The sequence below is a fragment of the Emys orbicularis genome, chromosome 16 (assembly GCF_028017835.1).
Source record: "Emys orbicularis isolate rEmyOrb1 chromosome 16, rEmyOrb1.hap1, whole genome shotgun sequence".
Taxonomy (NCBI): Eukaryota; Metazoa; Chordata; order Testudines; family Emydidae; genus Emys; species Emys orbicularis.
The window spans coordinates 30,363,662-30,386,160 of NC_088698.1; the positions used below are offsets into that span (position 1 = coordinate 30,363,662).

At 61.4% G+C, this 22,499-nt stretch overlaps 1 protein-coding gene across 1 annotated transcript; it reads right to left on the reverse strand.

Moving 5' to 3' along the window:
• Window positions 1-1,647: 1,647 nt before the first annotated feature.
• On the reverse strand, window positions 1,648-21,193 carry TRPV4 (transient receptor potential cation channel subfamily V member 4). The gene is made up of 15 exons (XM_065418019.1): window positions 20,814-21,193; window positions 14,964-15,136; window positions 14,243-14,395; window positions 13,875-14,015; window positions 13,122-13,420; window positions 10,794-10,973; window positions 9,994-10,152; window positions 9,392-9,484; window positions 8,240-8,313; window positions 7,300-7,465; window positions 6,117-6,183; window positions 5,107-5,423; window positions 3,883-4,010; window positions 2,316-2,437; window positions 1,648-1,805 (listed from the first exon to the last, which is right to left on the reverse strand). Exons 1-15 carry the CDS (start codon window positions 21,191-21,193, stop codon window positions 1,648-1,650), a joined length of 2,610 nt encoding a protein of 869 aa, XP_065274091.1.
• Window positions 21,194-22,499: the final 1,306 nt, after the last annotated feature.

The window sequence follows — 22,499 nt, forward strand, 5'->3', positions numbered from 1 at the left end:
CGTCTGTTGGCAGCTAATTCACCAACTCTTCACCCAGCTCCAGTGGCCTCCGCTCCTGGGATAGGTCGGGTGTTGGGAGGAGACTCAGCAGCTGGCATCGCTGCCCCAGCACACCCCTTCGGGCCCGTTGTCAGGGCAGAACTCCGGGGCAGAGGAGACCATGGACGGATAAGCCCCTTGGTGCTAACAGGGCCGATGCCCTGTGGGTAACAGCAGCGATTCCACCGCACGGAGCCCTGTCCCGCCAGCGCAGGGAGGGAAATGAATGGGGCAGCCGAGCTCCAGCTCTGTTCCACTGCAGAGCCAGGGTGTGTCGGGACCGAGCACTGGAAACGGTCACTGATTAACGCACTTTGCGCAGGGAAACGGGCAGCCATGCCATTTGCCTGCAAGGCACCTGTGGCACTGAGCGGGGCGAAGGGGGGAGCTGCCTGAGACACAGACCAGTCCCTCTGTCCAGGCCTTCTCTTCAGAGAGCCACGGTAAGGTGAACGCAACCTCTGCAGGGAGAGGGAGGGAGCCCCGTTGCCCAGGACGTTGGAAACAGGCTGATCTAAGGCCTGGAGAACATGCTGTACGGAACCTCCCTGCATTGGGCAAGCTGATTTCTAGGCTCTCCCTCAGCTGGTGGAGGGCAGAGACTGGATCCCTGGCTAGGAAAGGGCTGGGGGATCTGCACTAGGCCCGTGTGCTTTGGCTTTGCAGGGCCGGGTTTGCCGGCACTGACGTTTGCAGAAAGCAAAGGTTAGGCTTGAACACCGGCTCCTGGGAGGAGGCAGCTCAGACAGAATTGCTGTCTGTCGGCTGGACAATGGCGTCCCCCTGCCCAGCCGATTGTTGGGGGAGCAAATGCCGGCGCCGCTGGAGATTTGCCCATGGCTGGGGCTGAGAGTGGGGTTCCATGTGCACAACAAGCTCACTGGTGCCACTCACTAGGGGACACTGGGCAGTTCCCGGTGCAGCTGGAATCCTGGTGCCAAGGGCAGGGGTACGCACGGCGCTCCCACTGAGACGCTCTGCACGCTGACAGACTGGCTGCTGCCCAGCCAGGGGAGTGTGTGCCAAGGGCAGCCCTGGCACGGCGCCCAGGAAGTGACATGGCATCTCAGCACCGGCCGGTCTCTCCACCAGGGCCCCAGCACACACAAACCAGCATGTGCAAGACGAGAGCAGGGCATGGGCACACCGCAGGGCTTGGGGGTGGCAGAGTCAGATGCTGTCCTGTGAGCATCTCATGAACATTCCCTGCAAATCCCTCTTCTCTCTACAGCCCTGCTCTGCACTTCATGACGGTCAGGCTCAAGGGGTGTGGAGCCAGGGGCTCGGCGCTTGGAAATAACAACAGCAAAATGATTATTTCACCGCTGCTGGTGTCTGAGGCAGCCAGGGCCCTGCTGGACAAGCCCTTTCAGACCCAAGGGCCGTGCGCAGGGCTCCGGGAAAGAGCGGGGGGCTCCGGCTGTGCGCTGCATGCCGCTGGCGGGAGGAAGGCTGTTTCAGAAGCTCCATTGCTGGTTGGTTTCTGCCTGCCTGCGTTGTGCGCGTCAGCCCCGCTGCCCCACGCTGGGGCCTGTGCATGGTGGGCAGCAGAGGCCGGGCGGAGGACAGAGCCAGCGTTGGCTTCTCTCTTCGTGCCTGACCCCGCTGTTAGATGTGGGAGTCCTCTTTCCGCCAGCCCGAGGGATGCCCTTGCTTCCAGTCGTGCATGTCGGACGTCCCCCTGTTCTCCAGCGGGACCACCACTTCCTCCGGCTGCGAGCTCTTATTCAGCTCCACCACCCGGGGCACCACACTCGACCAGCGATCTGCCGGACGGGGACGGGGAGAGGCCATTTAGTGGGAGTTACCCTGGCACGGTAACTCCAACTCCCTCCACCCCCCAGTCTGGATTTTACCCCTGTGGGCTCGTCCAGCCCTCATCTCTCCCCCGCCTCTGCTCCTACGCCGGCTTCCTCGGCCCCCTCGCTCACTGCTGTGATGCAGCTTTGGCTGCGTTGATCTCCGCACTCCCCCCCACCTGCACGCCCGGTTCAGAAGCACGGGCAGCTCTGCTGAGCCCGGCCAGCGTCCTTCATGCCTGCTGGGATGCAGGGAGGCCTCTGCCCCAACATCCCTGTTTGCCAACACCCCCTGCTTAGAGGTCAGCCAAAGGAGGCTCCCCCAAGGGCACGAAGCAGGTTACGCTGGAGGCACATGAACATGGGACTCCTTAACGCCCATGAGATCCCAAAGGCACCACCAAGGGGCAACCCCCCTTCTCCCCCCGGAGCCCAGAGCAGTGCCTTGGGTCCATGGTCCCCCATCCCACCGCTCACCTCTGCGCAGCCGGCCCACTGTGTGGGAGAACCCGTAATACTGGTAGGTGTCGTTCTTGCCTGGATCCTCGTTGATGATGCCCAGATTCTGGTTCCAGTGAGACCAGTTCACCTCATCGACCCTGTGGGGGAACGAAGGCACTCCTGGGGCAATGGCAATGAATGGAGCTGGGGCGACAGGCCCTGGAGCCCAGCCCCGCCCCCCGCAGCAGGAATCCCTCTGGGTTCTGTCCTGCCCCATTCAGGCTCTTACGCGGGCCCATCGCCACGGTATCTGGGCAGCAGGATAAGAGTGAGTGCCCCTGGACAGTGGGGCTGTGCAAGGGTAGGTGCATGGTCCATGCAATGACCAGCAGGAGACTCAGTCATTGCGTTTCCCTCTCCCAGGCCTGAGCCGCCCTCCCCAAGGAGCTGCTGGCACCTGGTGTGGGAGAGGCAGCGGGGATGGGAGCAGCCCGCTGAGGGATGGGGCAGCCAATGCACTGGCAGACCCTTTAGCAAATGGCAGGGCTCAGCCTACATCCAGCAAAGGGGGCCTGGCAATGGGGGGGGCTGGGGTGTACCTAGAGCCAGGAATCCCTCGCACCAGCTGTCCCTGCTCCCCAGTGATCTGGAGAGAGCCCAGGGACACCGGGTGACATGCCGATGCCAGCGAGCTGGCTGCATGAGCATCCCCAGCCATGGCACGGGCCTGTCCCAACTCATTTAGCACCAGCCTGGCACCATGGTTCTTCCCAATGCGGCCCCCTGCCCCAGGGTTCACCCAAAGCCCCACGGCCTGGAGCCTTCCCATGCAGCACGTCGGGGTGAGACAGGCTGGGGGCGCCCGTCCCGTTAAACGGCGCCAGGTTGCCCCTTTGGCAGACGGGCTCCCGAGCTCTGGAGAAGTCGGGCCTGGGCTTTTGTCTTCCCTACAGGTCCCCCAGGACGCGCTCTGCCCACTCACTCCTCCAGAGGCACCCCGTGTCATGGGACGGCCCCGATACTTACAGCCACGCCGCGGCCGCGCGTATCGGCCATTGAAAGACAACAAGTGATTCAGCCCCACACAGAGGGGCAGAGGCCGCTCTGCCTGGCTCCCGGTTAGTACAAACTACTAGCCTCTAACGAGGCCTAATTATGAATCAATGGAGACACTCCATGAAACACTGTCACACCTGGGAGTGAGAGTCCCTCCTTCATATTTACTTGTCTGCTTAAATACGGACTGCTGGCCCCCGCTGGGTGCTGAGCCGGCCTCACGCCTTCATTCCTATGCAAATGAACCCGCCCTTCGTTAACAGTGCAGCCGCAGGAGCCCATCAGCTCGCAGCACGTTTGGAGCTAGGAGGGGAGGGGAGAGGGAGGAGATGCTGGGGAGGGGGCTCAGGATGGAGGTTAACTAGCCCCACGGTTCGGTTTGTTTATGGGTGTTGTCAGGATGGGCCCAAGGCTGGGGTGGGCTTGGGCTTCCCAGGGGGTTGGGTCCGAGCCCAGGTCGAAGGCACTTGGCAAGGCACTAGCCCAAAGAGCTTGTAGTCCTCTGAGCTACTGGCCACCTGATTCCCCACTGGCCCCCAAAGCTTACCTGAAACACCATCTCCGGTCCGGCGTGCCATCGGTGCCCTTCCCCACGGTGACCATCTCCCCCGAGCGGAAAGCTTTCCTCAGGAACACCGGGAAGGACCTCTCAATGTCCAGGATGGTGGTGGCCCACTGCACAGGGAGGAGCACACAGGCCCGTCAGCCAGACTGGAACCAAAGGGGGGGCTGGGCATCTGACCCCTGGCTTCCAATGGGCGCTGGGCACCAAACTGCCTGGGAGGACTGTGGGAAACCCCACCCTGGGGGTCACACGCTCCCTCGGATGTCCCTCAGGCTGGGATCTTGCTGGGGCTAAGGCCAGCCATGTGCTGCAGGGAGGATCCCTGGGACGCGGGCGTCACTCAGCTCCAGAGCTTCACACCCCTGTTTCGCCTCTTCCTCGAGCACCTGAGCGCCCCAAAAGGGTTCAGACAATCACGCTGAGCTCCCCACAGCCAGGGTCATCCTGGGGCTGCCCCTTCTCAGTTCGTTCAGCGTCTCCCTGGGTTAGCGGCACAGGCCAGTCCTGCCCCTAGGTATCCGAGGGTGACACCCGATGCAACCGATGGAAGGTGCATGTGTATCTGAGGGCAGGAGTGTCCCCCCTTCCCATGAGGCTCCGTCAGGGGAGACACCCCAGTCTAGAGTGCAGGAGAACAGGCCACTCTCCTGCTCTGGCCAAGCGGGTGGTCATGGACCAGATGGGACCCGCCAGGTCATTTCCATGTCCAGTCCCTGAGCAGGGGAAGGGAACGTGGCGATAAAAATGCCGGAGCCCTTTCTACACCACAGCTTCCCCCGGTGCTATCCCAGTAGGTGCCTGCTGGGAGAAGGGGCGGACACACCCTGGTGTCCAGGGCTGCGGACCCGGTGTCCTCATCAGGGCATGCATGCTAACGGATGGACCATCACCAGCTTGGGCAGCATAGAGCAATGGATCTCAGCCTGGGGGCCACCAGCAGCTCGGAGGGCAATAGGCCTCAGCTGCTCCCATTCCCCATCTCCAGGGTTCCACTGCACCACCTGCATCAGATGCTCCGTAGACGCTAGGAGCATCCCATAAACGGCCGTTCTCTCCTGTGCCTCCTGGGACAGGGCGTGGAGTCGGCATGGAGGATTCTGGGGAGGAGGCCAGTCTACGAGCAGCTTAACATGGCCTCAGCAGGCCCCCTGCATTCAGCCTGACAGGGTGTCTGCCCCTGGCAGCCAAGGCCTGGCCAGACCTTACCTGTAGCTTCCAGATGTGCTTGCTCTCCTTGGAGACCTGCCCCACCGTCTCCCCCATCAGAGCGATCAGCATGTTGAGGAGCAGCACAAAGGTGAGGATGATGTAGGTGACCAGCAGGATGACGAAGACGCCGGGGTACTTGGCGCTCTCGATCATCTCCAGGTCGCCCATGCCGATGGTCAGCTTGAAGAGATCCAGCAGGAAGTTGCTGAAGGTCTTGCTGTCCCGGCAGGACGGGTAGGCGGGCACCGTGCAGTTGGACTTGTCTTTGTTGCAGGCCTCGGCACTGGCACAGGGGTTCAGGAGCGAGACCAGAGCTGGGCCCGGGAGAGGGGGGAGGGATATGGGTGAGATCCCCAGAGAACTCAGCCAGGGGCTTAGCTGGGAGAACTGGCCAAGTCAAGGTAAGGCACCAGTCAGTGTCACCACCTCTCTGGATGACTCGTTAGGCTGCGCAGCGCCAGCCGAGCGCCGCCTTGCCGGGAGCCTGCACTTGCAGTGGGGACCTGGGCCCCACGCTCTGCCCTCATCCTACTCCAGCCTGGAGAGCTCCCCGCATCTCCCATGGAAGAGTGAAGCTCCCAAAGCCGAGGGTCAGAGCAGCATTCCCTGGCCTCCCTGCGTAACTCCCTCACTAGTGCCCCGGGGTGCAAAGGAAGGTAAATGAATGTCCAGCTCGGGCACTCAGCACCTATACCACAGCCCGAGCCACGCTGCGCTGACACACGAGCCATTCCCCACAGCTCCCGTTCCAGGGGATCTGAACAATAAACCCTGGTGAGATTCCTCCCCTGACCCGGCAGAACTCAGCCCTTTGTCTACCCAGCCACCGCGTGAGAGCCTGGAAGGGTTGCCAAGGGCCAGTGCCAATATGCAGTGTTTTCCCTTTCTCGGGCCACGGTTCTCCAGCTTGGCTGAGCATCACGCCAAGGCCCATCCTGCTCCCTGCCACTTTCCCCACTCCACAACGAGCTAGCATCCCCTCCACAGCTCCCACGGACGTGCCGTACCTGAAGCATAGCCGATCATGAAGAGCACGTAGACCAGGAGGAACCGGAAAAGGTCTTTGAAGAGGATCTGAAAAAACCCCAGAGGCAGAGCTTAGCTGTGCTGGGATCAGAGCCAGCCCCTTACGTCCCTGGAGAGCCACACAGCAGCCACTCACTGAAATGCAGCCAACCCTGGGGTGGGCTATGCTCCCATGACAGAGCCATGTCCCACTCCTGTCTTCTGCTCTGTCTACACAGACTCAGAGACACCCCAGGGCAGTTCATTTACCTTTGCTCTTCCCACCCCCTTCCTGCCCACACACAACAATCATTTACAGCTTCAGTTTCTCCTCAGTTCTCTGCGGAGGAGAGGGAAGAGCTCTCTCTACCCAGAGATCTGTTCTGGTAGCCTACCTCTCTCCCCTGCACATCCTTCCTCTGCCTTCTTATACCTCCTGTGCTAATGGGCCAAGCCGCTCATTCGTCCACTCCCAGCACATTCAAATCCACTAATTAGGCCCCATCAGGTCCACCCTGGGGGGAATTAATGGGTGTTTACGTGACCAGAGTGCTGGCTCCAGCACCCTGTCACACAGCTGTTTAACAGCACACAGAGATGCCACAGGACCATAGAAATTACTAGCCTGGATTGGACCCGAGGTCCATCTAACCGAGCGTCCTGTCTCAGACAAGCCGGCACCAGATGCCTCAGAGGAAGGTATTAAGAACCCTGCATAGGTCGATTGGGTTAATCTGCCCCCGGGAAGGTCTCGTCCTAAACCCTAATAGCTAGAGATTGGCTTAATCCCTGCAGCCTGCGGTTTAACATCCCTTCCACCAGGCTTTGTCTGCAGCAGCAGTTCAGGACAGGCCATGGAGGCGACTCCGGGATCCAATTGCAACTGCTGGGGCAGTTTAGGGAGAAGAACGGGATTGGCTGGAATCTGGCCAGGACAGAGGTTAAAAGCACCGGGAGACCCTGGCCCTGGCCCCAGGCACATCTGTTACCACGATCAGCTGCATTATGATACCACTGTGCTGGGGGCTGCACAGACGCATAGTGAGAGACAGCCCCAGAGTGCCCAGAGTGCCCAGAGTGAGTGAGTGAGTGACACACACACACACACACACACACACACACACACACACACACACACACACACACACACACACACACACACACACCGCCTGCTCCCTGCCTGACCTTCTGAATCATGATGCTGTAGGTCCCTGTAAGCTTCAGGCCTCTGGTGAAGTAAAGTGCGTTCATCCAGCCCAGGACCAGGGCAAAGACCATGACAGCCAGGTACGCTTCGATCCCCGCCAGGTACAGCGCTGCCGTGATGATCACCAGCACCGAGTAGATGAAGCTGAGGAAGAGCAGGAGGATTCAAAGGCAAAATCAAAACATCCCCCTGGAATGAACCAGCCCAGGGGGGGTCGAGCTCCTGAACTCTGCCAGTCCTGCCCCAGGGCACCGTACGAGCAATGGGACTGGCTACCGTCTCTGTAGCAACTTCCAAAGTGCCTTAGGCGGGCCCCCCAGGCAGCCAACTCGGGGCTGGCGGAGCACAGCAGGAGGCAGAGCAGTGTTTGTGTGGGGATCCGGAGCAAGCCCACCACCCCCTATGCAGTGCCCTGGCAGCTTCAGTTGCCATAGGCAACAGTTCCCATCTGAGAAACCCACCCAGAGCACCAGGCAGGGCAGGCCGCTGATTTCCATCAGGAGGATGAGATCCCTGCTGGGACGTGAACCTGCAGGTGCAGGGATGTCGGGCTGCTGAGCCAGCCCCTAGCAGGGGGCAGACACAGCAAAGCTGGAGAGAATTCTGCAGCCGGGGGAGGAGATCTTGTCTGCATTTCTTCGCACACCTGTCTCCTCTCCCAAGGTGTCTATTGGGCTCCCCGGCGAGAGCGCCAGAGACGGCGTGCCGGGAGGCCTCTGCGCTTTTGTCCACTCCAAAGAAGACTCCATCAGCGCCAGGCTGGGCTGACATCTCCCCGAGACAATACGGCTGATCCCAGCACACCGGGCACCTGCAACCGCCCCTTCCCTTCCAAATGCATCTCCAGGGCTGGGGGTCAGATGACATTGCATGGGCGATGGGTGGGGTGCACCAGGGGCAAAGGGCATCGCGACTTACTAGAGCAGCTGGAAGGAGCCGTCTATAAAGAACGAATTCACCCCTGGACATTTCTTCATAAACAGATCCTTTAGCTGGGGAAGAAAGACAAGAAGGTGGAGCCGGAGTCTGGTGGGCTCGGGGAGGGGAGCCCAGTGCAGGACCCTGGGGGCGCGGACGGATCCATGGAGGCAGAGGGTGGGACCGGCTGGGGTGGGCATCCCAAGAGGAGCTGGCATCCCCGCAGGGTCCTTGCTGGGGTGGAGGCAGGACTGGTCCTGCTCCACCCAGAGGAGGGGAGTTGAAGGGAGCCGCCCAGCAGGCTCAGCGCTAAGAGGCTCCAACCCCACCCGGCCCCGCAGGAATGGGGGCAGCGCGAGGTTTTATCCGAAATTTGTAAATGCAAAGCCGTCTCGTTCTGCATTTAACCCTTCCCCTGCTGTGCAGGGAAGCCAGACCCACGGGGGCGGGGACCAGGACCGGCACCACAAGAGACTCAGAAAAGAGACAGCCAGCAGGAAGGGGCCACCTCCCCTGCTCGTGCGAGTGGGTGTGGCCCCATAGCGTAGCACCACCGGCTTCCATGGAGCGCAGCCGGTTTACACCCGTTGGGAGCGGGCCCTCAGGGTGCCAGCACCCTGCAGCGAAACAGAGGACTTTTTTGGGTGTGTTAAATACCCTGAATCAGAGCTCCCAGCCCCATGGCCCACCCCGCCCCACTCTGCCCCTGCCTTGCCCCAACCCGTGACCTCGGGGAAGCTCTGGGGAGATTGGCAGGAGCAGTCTGAGGGCTGCAGCCCAAGGGGCAATTGCCAAGCGCAGTGCAGAACAGCTCAGAGATTCCTGGGAAGGGTGTGGGTGCCACTGAGCTCTCCCGGGGCCAGGCAGCCCGGTGTGTTCTGTTCTCAGGGGACGCGTGTGTTGCGGGGTTTGTGGGTCTCAGAGTTGGGCCCTACCCCTTGCGTGTGTGTGACACAAGACACCTGTGCAAGTGCAGAGTGGCAGGACAGGGGATACTTGTGTGAGGTCAGGACACACTCGTGTGAGGGCCGAGGGGATGGGGGCACTCGTGCGAGGGACACAGAGGCACTCGTGTGAGGGTAGAGGGGCATGGAGGCTCTCGTGCGAGACAGAGGGGGCACTTGTGCAAGGGGGTGAATGGTTTCCACTTACATTGGTGAAAAAGAACAAGACTCCGGTGAAGAGGGTTATGATCTCCCCGGCCAGGCGCAGGTAGTCGATGGTCGTTGTGTAGGGATACGGCGGCTGCAGAGCAGGGATACGGTGATGAGAACGTTACCTCGAAATCCCAGCACTATGGCCTCCTACAGAGCCATGCTCCCTCCCCCCCGCCCCAGCACCATGGCCAGCCTGCCCCGGGCAGAAACGAGAGCCCTCCCCTCTCCCAGGCGCCGGGAGCCAGACGCTGCCCAGGACACACCCGGCGGGGGCACCCAGACGAGCTCACCTTCCTGTAGGGGGTCAGGCACTGGCCATTGCTAGAGGCAGGGATCCCAGCCAGAGGTGGGATCCGGGCCTGTCTCCCTGGACTCCTGGCCCGGCCTGCCGGGGCCCTGGTGTGGGCTGTAGCTCCCATGGGGCAGGGAGACCCCCCGGGGGTTAAACGGGCTGGGCTCTGGGGGAACCGCTAGGGACTGCCCGGAAAGCTCAGCTCTGTGTACAGCCTGACAACGGGAACCCGCTGTTCCTGCACAGATCCACAGCAGCTGCCCCAAGCCCCAGGGACCCGCCGGGCCGGGCGGCGTGAGCCTCACCGTGCCCTCCATGGGGCGGTAGTAGGCGATGAGGGTGAAGACGACCATGGCGCTGAGGTAGGAGATCACGCTGATGTAGAAGGAGACGGCCCCGAACTTCCGCCACTTGTCGCGCAGCAGCTCGTTGATGGGCTCCACGGCGAGCATCTCGTGGCGGTTCTGCAACAACCCGGCACGCTGGCTGTGAGCTCAGGGCGGGGGGCGGGGCTACGCAGGCCACACGCACACCTGAGCAGACGGGGCGGCCGGGGGGATGGAGACGGGGCGGCGCTGGCCATGCCCGCGGCTGGTGGATGGAGACGGGGCAGCGCTGGCCGTGCCCGTGGCTGAGGGATGGAGACGGGGTGGCGCTGGCCGTGCCCGCGGCTGGGTGATGGAGACCGGGCGGCGCTGGCCGTGCCCGCGGCCAGTGGGTGATGGAGATGGGGCGGCACTGGCCATGCCCTTGGCTGGAGGGATGGAGATGGGGCAGCGCTGGCCGTGCCCGCAGCCGGGGGAGGGAGATGGGGCGGCGCTGGCCGTGCCCGCGGCCGGGGGAGGATGGAGAAGGGGCAGTGCTGGCCGTGCCCTTGGCCGGGGGGATGGAGATGGGTGGCGCTGACTGTGCCTGGCCTGGAGTCGTGTCTGTGCATGAGCCAGGATGCATCCTCCCGAAATCTTCACAATGGCCGAGGCACTGGGGGCTGGGTCCTGCAAGGGGCCTGCCATGCCTATGGGCCCTCGCTCGGCAGCCCAGGCCCACATCAGGCTGCGTGCCCACCATTTGCTGCCTGCCTCTCTGGTACCACCTCAGCGCTCACCTCAATCTTACTGTTGTACACTAGGATCTCCAGGACAGACACCTCCTCCCCACAGGTGTCCAGTGAGGAGAGATCGTACAGCGAGGAGTAGACGGGCCCATAAGCCCAGTCCTTGAACTTCCGGGAGAGGTGACGGGCGTCCTCATCCGTGATCTCCCTGCGGATGATGTGCTGGAACATCTGGGGAATGGGGGGGATGGTCACCCACAGCACGATGTGTATAGAAAGTGACGCTGCTCAGAGCCCCCCGCTCTCCCTGCAGCCCTGAGCAGCCGGGCACTGGGACACACTGCTCAGAGCCCCCCGCTCTCTGCTCAGAACCCCCCACTCTCCCTGCAGCCCTGAGCAGCCGGGCACCGGGACACACTGCTCAGAGCCCCCCGCTCTCTGCTTAGAACCCCCCGCTCTCTGCTCAGAACCCCCCACTCTCCCTGCAGCCCTGAGCAGCCGGGCACCGGGACACACTGCTCAGAGCCCCCCGCTCTCTGCTCAGAACCCCCCACTCTCCCTGCAGCCCTGAGCAGCCGGGTTCAGGGGGTTCCACTTGCTCTAAGTGTCCAAGCCAATATTTTCGGCAGTGGCTGCTGATTCTGGGCACCCAACTTTGGCCCAGGTTTTCAGAGGGGCCGAGCCTCTGACTGTCTGTCACGCCGGCCCAGAGTGTCCCACGCTGAGCACCGATAACTGCGGCAGCCGGCCAGAATCAGGGGCCAGCATGGAAAGATTTGGCTTTAATATTCCCATAGCAATTACTGTGTGATGGACACTCTTCCCCTGCTTCCTCTCCACCCCACACCTGTTTTACCAGCCCGGATAGCACCTCATTTCCTCAAGGCCCTGGGGTAACTTTTCTGCCTGACCATGATGGGCTGGGACCCCTACGATGCTGCCGCAGAGTGGCCAGGAGGGGGTGCTGGGGCAGGTGCTGGGGACCCCACGAACCCTGTTCCCTGGGTGGAAAGGCGCAGCAGTGACCAGCACGGCTGTACCACTCTGTTTCCAGAGGAGTAACATCATACAGCGCCTGTTCTTTCACAATCCCCGTGTCTTTAACTGGAGACTCACACATGCACCCCGCCACGTGGCACTGCGGCGCGGTCCCAGCTGCATAGTGCGGGGGGGGGGGGGGACAAGGTAGAAGAGAAGGGAAGTGGCGCAGTCGAGACACCTGGGGGGGGGGTGGATCGCTCAGTGGTTTCAGCATTGGCTTGCTAAACCCAGGGTTGTGAGCTCAATCTTTGAGGGGGCCATTTAGGGAACTGGGGTAAAAATTGGGGATTGGTCCTGCTTTGAGCAGGGGGTTGACTAGATGATCTCCTGAGGTCCCTTCCAGCCCTGATATTCTATGATTCATTAACCGAGCCTGTTAATGGGCTGCTACCCTTATGCCCAAGATCAGGGACCCCTTCGCCACAGAGCCGTTTGTCTTGTAAGGTTCCAGTGCAGCTTCTTAAACACACAAACCCGCTGGAGAACTGCGACCAGCCGCTAGGGGGAGGCAGTCACTAAATCACAAACCAGCCAGGCCCAAAGTCACTCCCCAGAGCAGCGCACCCTGGGGCGATCAGGGGAACCAGCCCCTGCTGTGGGTGGGTGGGTGAGCGAGCACCCAGGGGTCCTGCCCGGGCCTATCCCAGCATGTGGTGTCTCATCAAGCACCCCAACAACCAGGCGGGTGAAACCAGACCATCTCTGCGCGCTCACATGAACTCCCGCAGAACAATGCTAACAGACCAAAACCCCACAGCACCTGGGGCAAAGGTCACTCCAGAGCTGCCCGACCAGCCCTCCTCCTCAAAGGAAACCTGCCTCATTTTAAGTGGTTTCTTGCAACATGCGTTAACCCCTTGTGCGTAACAATCTGTCCCACCCTGTATTTAGCTGGGACCCTCTGGGTCCCTCACCCAGCCCTGAAGAAGAGCTCAGAGTGGCTCGAAAGCTTGTCTCTCTCACCAGCAGAAGCTGGTCAAATAAAAGATATTACCTCACCCACCTTTTCTCTCTCGTATGCTGGACCAACAGGGACTCGGGGTCAGTCCCTGCCTCCCAGCGCCCGACTGATGTTCTGGGTCGTTATCGGTGCACCAGGAGACACTCGCTGAGCTGAACTCGTGTACACAGGCTGCCCCCCAGTACAGAGACTGCCCCGTCACTCCAGAAAGGAGCCCTGCCCAGGAGCCGGACGCTAATCAGCATCTCCTGCCCTTCTGGGGGGGGGAGCTGCAGGGGCAGTGGGGGAAGAGGGGCTCTCGCCCAGGGGCTGGCGGAGCTGGTTTTGCCCTTTCCCTGCAGCAGCAGCTGGAGGGGGACGGGACGGCAGGCCCTTACCCCGATCTTGCCGATCTTGGCCGCCATCATGAGGGGCGAGAGGCCGTCGTTGTTGAGCAGGGCCTCCAGGTTGTTGTCGGGGAAGAGCTTGGCGCACTTGATCAGCAGCAGGTCGTACATCTTGGTGACGAACTTGGTGTTCTCCCGGGTGTTGTCGGCGATGGCCACCAGGGCGTGCAGCACCGTGTTGCCCCGCGAGTCCTGGCGCCGCAGGTCTGCCTGCTTGTGCGCGTTCTCCGTGAGGTAGTTGACGATGTGCGGCTGGTTGGTGCAGGCGGCAAGGGAGAGGGGCAGCTCGCCTGGCAGGGGAGAGAGCGCGACGGACGTCAGCCTTTCTCGGCCCCGCCACTCTCAGAACCGGGCTCTGGGCGCCGGGCAGCCAGCTACGGGGAGCCAGGCCAGAGGCCTGAGGAGAGGCAGCCGCTCTGCTCCCCCAGGCAGTGAGCGAACAGCCGGTGGGGCGAGCAGAGGTATAGGCCTGAGCAGTGGTGGAGTAACCAGGAGCGTGAGTGTGTGATGGGATTGCCTAGGGAGGTGGTGGAATCTCCATCATTGGGGATTTTTAAGAGCAGGCTGGACCACACCCGGGAGCTGGGCCGAGGGGCGGGCAGGTCTGGCTCATTACCAAGCCCCCCATCGGGGCGTCCCCCTCACTGGAGGTGGCTTCTCCACCCGCTCTTCCAGCTGGGGCCCACCGCCACCTGAGGATGTGGCCTTACCCGTGCACAGGGCCAGACAGCGCTCCCCACTCACCGAAGTAGAAGTACCCGCCCTCGTCCTTGGGCTGGAAGAAGCGGCCGCGTGCCTGGGCGTGCACGTCCGCCCCCTTCTCCACCAGCAGCTCCACGTAGTGCTTGCAGCGACGCTCAATGGCGATGTGCAACGCCGTCTGGCCTGGAACCACACGCAGGCCCGTCAGTGCCCTGAGCGCCCAGCCCCAAACCTCCACGCCCCGGCCGAGCCGGCGTCACGCTCCCGACGCACCGCAGGGAGGGCAGGCGGGGGGGGGGGGGGGGTGAACGCGGCTCTGCCCCGGCCGCGGCTCAGCTCCCAGCAGCCCGCCCAGCGCTGGCCATGGCCTGGAATCCCACCCCCGCCCCAGGTCACGGCTCAGCCCCCACCTCGGTAGTAGACGTCTCGGAAGGGCGAGTTGATGAACTCCCGCATGTTGCCCGTCTGCTCCGCGAGGGCCAGCAGCAGGGGGATGGTGTCGTTTTTGCCCCCGCTCAGATTCAGCAGCGCTTTGGGCAGGCAGGTCTTCCCCGTGGAGGGCTCTGCAGGGGAGTGGAGGGGCTGTAAGAGAGGGAGCGGGGCAGGCGGGAACAGCCTGAAGCTCAGAGCGGGCACATGCCCACCTCCAGGGGTTCCACCTTCACCCGCTGCTGTCCCAGACACAAGCCCCCAGGTGTGCATGGCCCAGGAACACCTGCATTCAGAAGCGTTTCTTGTCACATGGGGGCCTCAAACCTGCTTGGCTGGAAGAGAGGCTAGTTCCCCACAAGGGCAGCCGGATCTTCAGGGGAACCCACCAGCCCCGATGCACTCACACGGGCACGGGCAGTGGCTGCACAGCCAGGCTCAGCCAAGCTACGTACGCACAATTGAAGGTGCAAGCCCAATTCACCGTCACTACCCGCTCCGCCATGCTGACTGCACATGAAGCGCCCAGCCCAACGGACTCTGCTGTGTCCCTAGACTCTGCAGCAAGGGCACAGGGCCTGTGCAGCCCAGCCACTGGCTTCCCCTCTTCTCCCCTGTCCTGAGCTGGTATGTTCGGCTCCCCTGCCCCGGCAGGAAGCCCCAGAGCCAGGCCGTGCTGACGCTGCCCGTTTCGCAGCTCACCTCGAAACTCCTCATCGGTCAGGCGCTTCTTGTGGGTCAGCAGGAAGGGGAGGAGCCCGTCCAGGCCGGCGGTTGAACCCCGGGACACGATGTCGAAGAGGATGGGCCGGTTAAACACCTTGAGGACTGGAGGCGGGTTGGGGGCCGGGGCCTTTGGGCTGTGGGTCTGCTTCCTGGAAAAGGGGCACCGGTTCTACAAACAGGCTCTCAGAGCGCGCAGCTCCTCCTGCCACCAGCGCCGGCCTGACGCCTACAGGGCCAGGAGCCAGTGCATGAGCCAGACACGGCCACTGACACTTCCTTTACTACAGCCTGCTCCAGGTGCCTGGGTGGGGCATCTGGCCTCCTGGCCCTTGACTTCTCCTCTGCCCCACAGCATTGCAGTTACCCAGGTGCACAAGAGGCAGTGTGACTCAGTGGACAGGATACTGGACTGGGAGTCAAGACAGGGGGACTGAACTCCACCACTGACTCTCTTGGACAAGGTGCTTCCCTGCTCTGTGCCTCAGTTTCCCCATCTGTAAAATGCAGGCAGTAATACTTGGTCGCCTGTGTGAAGTGTTTCATTTCCTGTGGAAGGAAACCCATCTGCATTCACACTAGGGAACATAACTCACGCTCTCCGCATTACACCACTGATTCCGGCATAGCTGGATGTTTCTATTAAACTGAACAGCAGTGCAATAGTTAACGATGCTGACATGTCAGCTGGTGTCATTAGGCTTCAGAATGAACACAGCCCATGGAGAGGTAAGGGCGGATTCCCACCTCTCCTGGGGGTTGCTTCTGTTTCGGACAGGCAGCGCTGTGCCAGGGCACATTAGAAATGAGGCTAGACATTTACTTTTAAAATATGAAGTTAAATTAAAGCTTAAGCTTTCCAGAACCTGACAGCAGCACCAAAACAGGTCTGGTACAGCTACCGCCACGGATGGGCTCAACCCTGCCCTCATGCCTGGCTCTGCAGGCCTGCCCCTCACTTCACAGGGCCCAGGGCCATCAGCACTTGAATTTCCGAATGTCTCCCTGCTTTGGAGGCCACTTGCCCCTCAGGGGACCCTGCGTGCCCTGAGAGAGGCCAGCTGACAGCTGCTTGGCAAGGACTTTGCATCACAGAGGATCCAAAGAGCGAGCCTGGGCGCTGGTGCATGCAATTATCTCCCAAGACACAACTATACACGCAGCCCCTGTCCAGCTCCACGCTGCTGCTGTCAGCAAATCCCAAATCCTCCCCTTCATTCCAGGAGCTGCCCAAGAATCCCAGCCCCGAGAGGGGTCTGCAAATAAAGGGATCGTGTCGGCGAAGGAAGACGTAACTCTAGCTGGCCGCGCACACCGAAATCCCAGGCAGGCAGTGCAGTAGTAGCCGTGCCGGCCCCAGGAGATTAGAGAGACCGGGTGGGCGAGGTGATACCTTGTATTGGATCCAACCCCTGGGGAGGAGAGCTTGTTGGTCCAATGCAAGATAGCTCCTCACCCACCCTGTTGCTATTTGAAATCCCCTGGCAAACAAGGACTATGTGAATGCGACCCTGAACGCTACCTGAACCCACTCCCGCTTAGAGGCTGCAGCCAAACGGGTTTAGCAATGCAGCTGTCACAGCAGCCTGCTGCCCCCAACCCCAGAGGGCACCAGCGAGACACAGTCCCGGGGGGAGAATTCACACCTCACGCTGGGAAGGCAGCCCCGTAGCCAGGTGGTTAGTGCTCCGTGTGGCCACGCAGGAGACCAGGGCTCGGTTCCAGGGCCAGTGAGAGCTACAGTGGCAGCAGGCTGATGGCCAGAGAGGGGCGGGGTGATGGACTAGGTCCTGTCCCAGAGCTAGAAAGTGTAATAAGACTGCAGCGCCCTCCTCTGGTTACACTAGGACCAGCACCAATGGGCCTCGGGATGCAGACCTGCCCCAGCACAGTGAGCTTGCAGGAACATGTGGCCTCTTCCGAGTGCCTTCCGCCCCAGGGGCTTTGCAAACCTTAATGACTTTAGCCCGGGAGACAGGCGAGCATCATTTCGCAAAGGGATAAACAGGCTCAGAGACGGGGTGGGGGTGACGTGGGCCAACTCCCTTGCTGAAGGCTGGGGATGGCTAAACGCCACTCTCCAGAGGATATGGGCCCTCAGGCCAGTCCTGTGGACGCAAGCCTGGCTGGTTTGGGCACCTCTGTTGTCTCCGCTAATTACATCTACACAAACCGGTTTCAGCTAAGCCCCAGGCCTAGCCGGAACAAGGCCTTCTCCCTCGAATCAGCCACTTACAGAACAAGGCGTCATTAAAGGAATTTCTACCTCGCCCGGCGAGGAGCGACCCAGGACCTCTGTGCAATGCAATGAGCTTGCCCACCCCGGGGGGTCCGCAGGGCTGGATCGGCCCAGGCAGTGCTGCCGGAACAAGAACCCAGCCAAACAGCTAACTTCACCCGGGCCCCGGCCCCGGCCTGGCTGGGTTCTAGCCTCAGAAACCGGAGCAGCAGTTGCTTGCACTTCCTGGTAGGTTACAAGCAAACAACCCAGCTATTGGGGAGGAACCATTCGGGTGGCATAAGGGGCCAGAAAGAAGAGTGACGGGGGGATATGTGGGAAGGGAAAGTGTGGCTAAACGCCAGGAGAACCTCCTAGCAGGGAGATCACCAGATTGTTGCTATCAATGAAAACCTTGGCGTGGTGCTTTACAAACAAATCCGCCCCCCCGCTCCCAGCCCCAAAGAGCTTCCCACAGGAACGCGGGGAAGTGTCCTTCCCTGCAAGGCTGCTCCAAGCTCTGGGGATGAGTCCTGGCCCAGCACCCAGGTTGCAAAGCTCAGACCATCTTCAGGGGACAGCGGGGGAGTGGCAGCTAGACTTCGTCCACAGACCCCACTCAGGCCCGATCCGACCGGAGAACGTCCACAAGCTTTTGGTCCTGCCCCCATGGAAGTCAGAGGCCACGCTCTGGGGGGCAGGATGGGGCCTTCAGACCTGCCGGTCCGATTTCAGTTGTAGCTAATGTCCCTGCAGTGCAGGTGGGGGGCAGTTATACCCGGGGGGGGAGGGGGACAGTCAATACAGGCCGGGGGCTTGTCCCCGGCTCAGTGGCGTGGTGCCACACCGTGCCCGTGGGGGCGACATGAACGCACACTCCCCTCCGAGCGCTGGTCTCTGCCGCGGCCCCCCAGCCCTTGGGAATGGAAGTGATTCAGGCAGGTGGGGGAGGGGGGAGACCTCCAGCACCATCTAAGGCAGGTGACTGTGTCACGGGGTCATCCAGACGCACACCCCTATCCTAGAGCAACAGCTCCAAACGCTTCTCCGCGCACATGTGGCTGCTGTGGGGCTCGGGACCTTGGCTGCTACGGACGGTCTGGGATCCCCCCCCACCCGACACATATACAGGAACCAGGGCGGGGGAGACAAGCGGGAGGCAATTTGTTCTCAGCATCTGGAAGAGCGGCATCTGCCTCTGTGCGCCATACAGCACCATGCACAATGACAGCTCTCCAGCCAGTGCCTGCTAAACCAGCTGGGAGCGTCTCTTCCCCTCTGATCCCCGCCCTCCCCTCCCCCGCTTCCCTGCTTCCCTTGTTCTCTGGCCTGGGCAATGCCCCCCAACTCCTAGCCCCTTTCACCCTAGGATCTGCGGGGGGAGTGTTGTCATCCCCTTGCTACAGACCATGTGGGGACAGTGAGACCCAGAGGTGTGGGTTTGGCCCCAGGCCACAGAAGGGTGCAGTGGAGAAGACAGAAGGAAGGGATTCTGACAGACAGCTTGAGCATGGGGGGACACTGCCTCCCAGAGCGGGGACCAGAACCCTGGGTCCTGCCCCCCAGCCCCATTGCACTAAGAGTCCTGGGTCCCTGTCAGTCCTCAGCACCTGAGGTCTCCTGGGTGGCCATCGCCCCGGGAAGCACAGTGGAGTGCAGGACCCCAGCAGGCTGTCATGCTGTCTGAACGACCCCGGGGAGCGGAGCCGGAGTCTCTCCAGCCCAGGGCTTGGCCAGCCCCACAGCGTGGGGAGTTTCTCCAGGACAGACCGGTGCATTGTGCCCTGCTGCCTGTTCTGGGGCGGGCTGGGCCTCCATGTCCCCCGGGAGCATTTCCTGGCCCAGCCTGGCAGGGAGGGGGCGGGCAGCACTGCTGAAAAGCCCATTCATGCCGGAGCCGGCTTGCCACTCCCCGTGAGGAAAGCCAGGCTGCACCAGGCGGAGTGAGACGGCCCAGCACAGAGCCCTCTTTCAGGGGAGCACGCGAGAGGGGAATTGGCAGCCAGCAGCCCAGGCGAGTGCCAGTACCTCCCAGGCCAGGCTGTCTGCACCGCCCTCCAACGCAGCTCGCTCAGGGGGACAGTTCCACGCAGCCCTGCTCCCTGCTCCCGCTGACCTCCGCCCCCCGCCCCGCTGCTCGCTTGCAGCCCCCAGATCAAGCTCAACGTGATCTCCCGCCGGCCTGCGCCGGGGTTCGAGGTCCGTTCCAGACCGCGGCTCCAGCCCATTTTGGTCTCGGCACTGGGGTTCCACCCCCCAGTATCAGGGCTCATCCCATCCTTACTTCAGGGACAGCTCAGGCAGGTCCAGCGCCCCTAACACCAGCCTGGAGCGCCAGGAGCATTGCCCAGCTAGGGAGGGAACGCTTCATGTGTCTCAGCAGCTACCGCAGGCTGGTAGAGGCAGTGCACTGATGGGCACCCAAGGGCATCCCAGCTACTCCTCCTGCTTGGGACACAGGGGAGGGGAAATCCCCCTGGCTCTGATCGTCCCTTGGGCTTCTGGAGTTTCCCAGTCCTGCTCCAACAGCCTTACCACCTCCTGGGCGGTCTGCACAGCTCATTGCTATCTTCTGCCCCTGGGCAGCCCCTTTGCTCTGCGGCCTGCCCCGCCTGCATTGCCCTCGGCTGGCAGAGGTTTGCTCGGGGCCAGGTCGCAGGGGCCTGGCTATTGTCCAGCTCCCAGCAAGGCGCCTTTAGGAAGCTGGGATCCCTGTAACCCCAGTTTGTAAGTGACCATGGAAAACGTTCAATCAGACACAAGCAGGTGGTGTTAAGTGGGCACATTCAACACAAGCGCTGCAGAGCCTGCTACAACATGCAGCTGCCCGGTGCTAGACATACTCATTACTGTTACTAGCTGACACCTGTGAGAAATGACCAGGTTGGCCGAAATGCCCTTGCTGAGCGCTGGGACTGTGGCATCAAAGGTAGCGACCCCATCCTGCCTCTCCATGTCCCTCCCTCTTAGTGCGTTTGCTTCCTGCAGTCCTAGCAGCTCAGATAAAGAGTTTTCACTGCAAACATCTCAAAGAAGGTTCAAATCCACAGCAAACGGTTCCAAATATTTGCTCTAAAAATGTGGATTTTTTTAAAAAGTAGCATTAAAATAAAAGAAATGTGGCTCGGTAGGGCCCCTGAGCACCGAAAATAATAGAAACAGGAGCACAAAGATCTCTCCAGCACTTCTTGAACAGCAACGAAACATCAGGGGCAAAAAGGCTCACAAACTCTGCGACGTTTTCTGGAGAGACGCTGGGTTGTGAGGCTGGGAAAGGCAAATGCCCCAAGCTAGAGCCGGCTGATATTTTTCAAAACTTTGAGTAAGTGTTGCATTTGGAAATTCCGAAATTTGAAAAATAAATGGGAACATTTTGGATAAAATTTGCTCAGAAAATGCCCCCTTTTTCCAGCCACCTCTAGAGCAGGTAAAACCATTTGGAATTAAAACAGCAATTCACAATTCCGCCCTCCTTCCCTCCTTTTCCCAGCCAGCTCTACCCTGACCCTGGCTGGCATCTCGTGGCTGGATGCCCCGCAGAGCCCTTGGCATGGAGAGGCGGCAGCGTAAGCAGACATGCTGCCCATAGGGGACGGGGGTGCCATACTCACTCCCCTATCCTCTTGCGCCGGCGCTTGTTCTCGTTGGGGTGCTGGCGGTATGTGCCGTAATCGAAAAGCGAGTCCATGGGGGCTTTCTTGGGCCCTGGGACGACAGAGGACTCGTAGATGGTGGACTCCAGCAGGTCCTTGGGGTTGGGCACGCCCTTTTTGAAGGCCCCATGGAATTTCATACGCAGGTTTTGCTGCTTGCTGTCCCCTGAGCCGGGGGGGAGCCGGGCCGCCTCAGCGGGGCAGGGGCCATCCTCGTTCTCAAACAGGTTGGCCAGAGACGAGAGGGGGAAAGCGTCGTTCTGAGGGGAGCCCTCTTCGCCTTGGGCCTCGCCGGCCTCTCCGACGTGGAGCCGGGGGGGGTCGTCCGAGTCCGCCATGCTGCCCGCTTTGGAAGGGCCCCGACCCCTCCCTGTGTGCCTGGAAGAGAAGGGGTGGGCAAGAGTGTGAGAAATGACATGGGGGGGGGGGGAAGGGGCGTGTGTGTGCAGGGTGAGAGAGACGCCCTACGCAACAAACCCTCCCAGCCAGAGACGCACAAAGCCAGGCCGCCCCTGCTCAGCGCCACCCGCTGCAGGGGCAGGAATCCTGGGCCCCCAGCTCTGGGGCACAGCTTGGGCCGAAGCCCCAGAGCACCCCGAAGAGCAGCAGCCCGGTGGGGGGGTCGCTGCCGAGCCTCCCTGCGTCAAGGAAAGGAAGGGGCAAGGCCGGAGTGGGGACTGTCCACGTGCCCGGGCAGAAAGCCAGCGGGTGGATTTGGGATCCCACTACGCTGCAAGAGAAGGGGGGATTGCCCTGCAGGTAGGAACACCCCGGAACTAGCCAGCATGGGTAACAATAGGAGCACAAAGATGGCAGCGCGGGCTAGTGGCCCCAGTACAAGCCAGCCACAGAACCCATGGGCTGCCTGCCTGCGCTGAAGCCCTTGTCACCAGTTCTACTCTGCTATTGTTACCTGTGCTAGCTAGAGGTACACTCACCCCCCTTTGCAGTGTAGACACCACTTACATGGCCCCAAAGAGGAACGAGATCTCCCAGGGGGTGGGGTTGGATCAATCGACTCAATCCTCCTAAAACAGAATAACCCAGTGAGCAGCACCCGTCAGATCGCAGGGCCCCCGCTCCCCTCACACCTTTGCCTGCTGGGATCTTGCAACAGCTTCCTGGGTCTCGCTGGCGAGGGATCGTTCCTAGCCAGTTCCCAGTTCTCACCCCTTGTGCGCCTAGTCGGGTCGGGGGATTCCCTGCACCGGGGTCCCGTCCCTCCGTGCTCAGGGAGATCACAAACTCCCCGCGTCTCACTTCTCCCAGTAAACGTGCTTCCCCTGCACTCGGAGCCAGGGCCCCCGGGATGCAGGGCGGGACGGGCAGGCAGCTAGCGAGTCCGTGCTGTGGTGGTGGCTGCGCCAGCCGGGTCCCTCATATCTGCAGATGTGTGTGGGATCCAATCAGCTGCGGGCTTCGTGTTTCAAAGAGCTGCTGTAATGACAGAGGGCGAGCCCTGCCACAGCCCTGCCTTGCCCAGATGTGGTTTTGTTGGGCACAGCCCACTGCAGGGGAGAGAACAGGCTCTTCTTTCTCCAGCCCTATAAATACCAACCAGCCACCCCAAACCCCCTCCAATAAACACCAAGGGCCTGGCTAAAAGCAACACAAGGCAGTGGATCCGGGGCAGCAGGCGAGAGC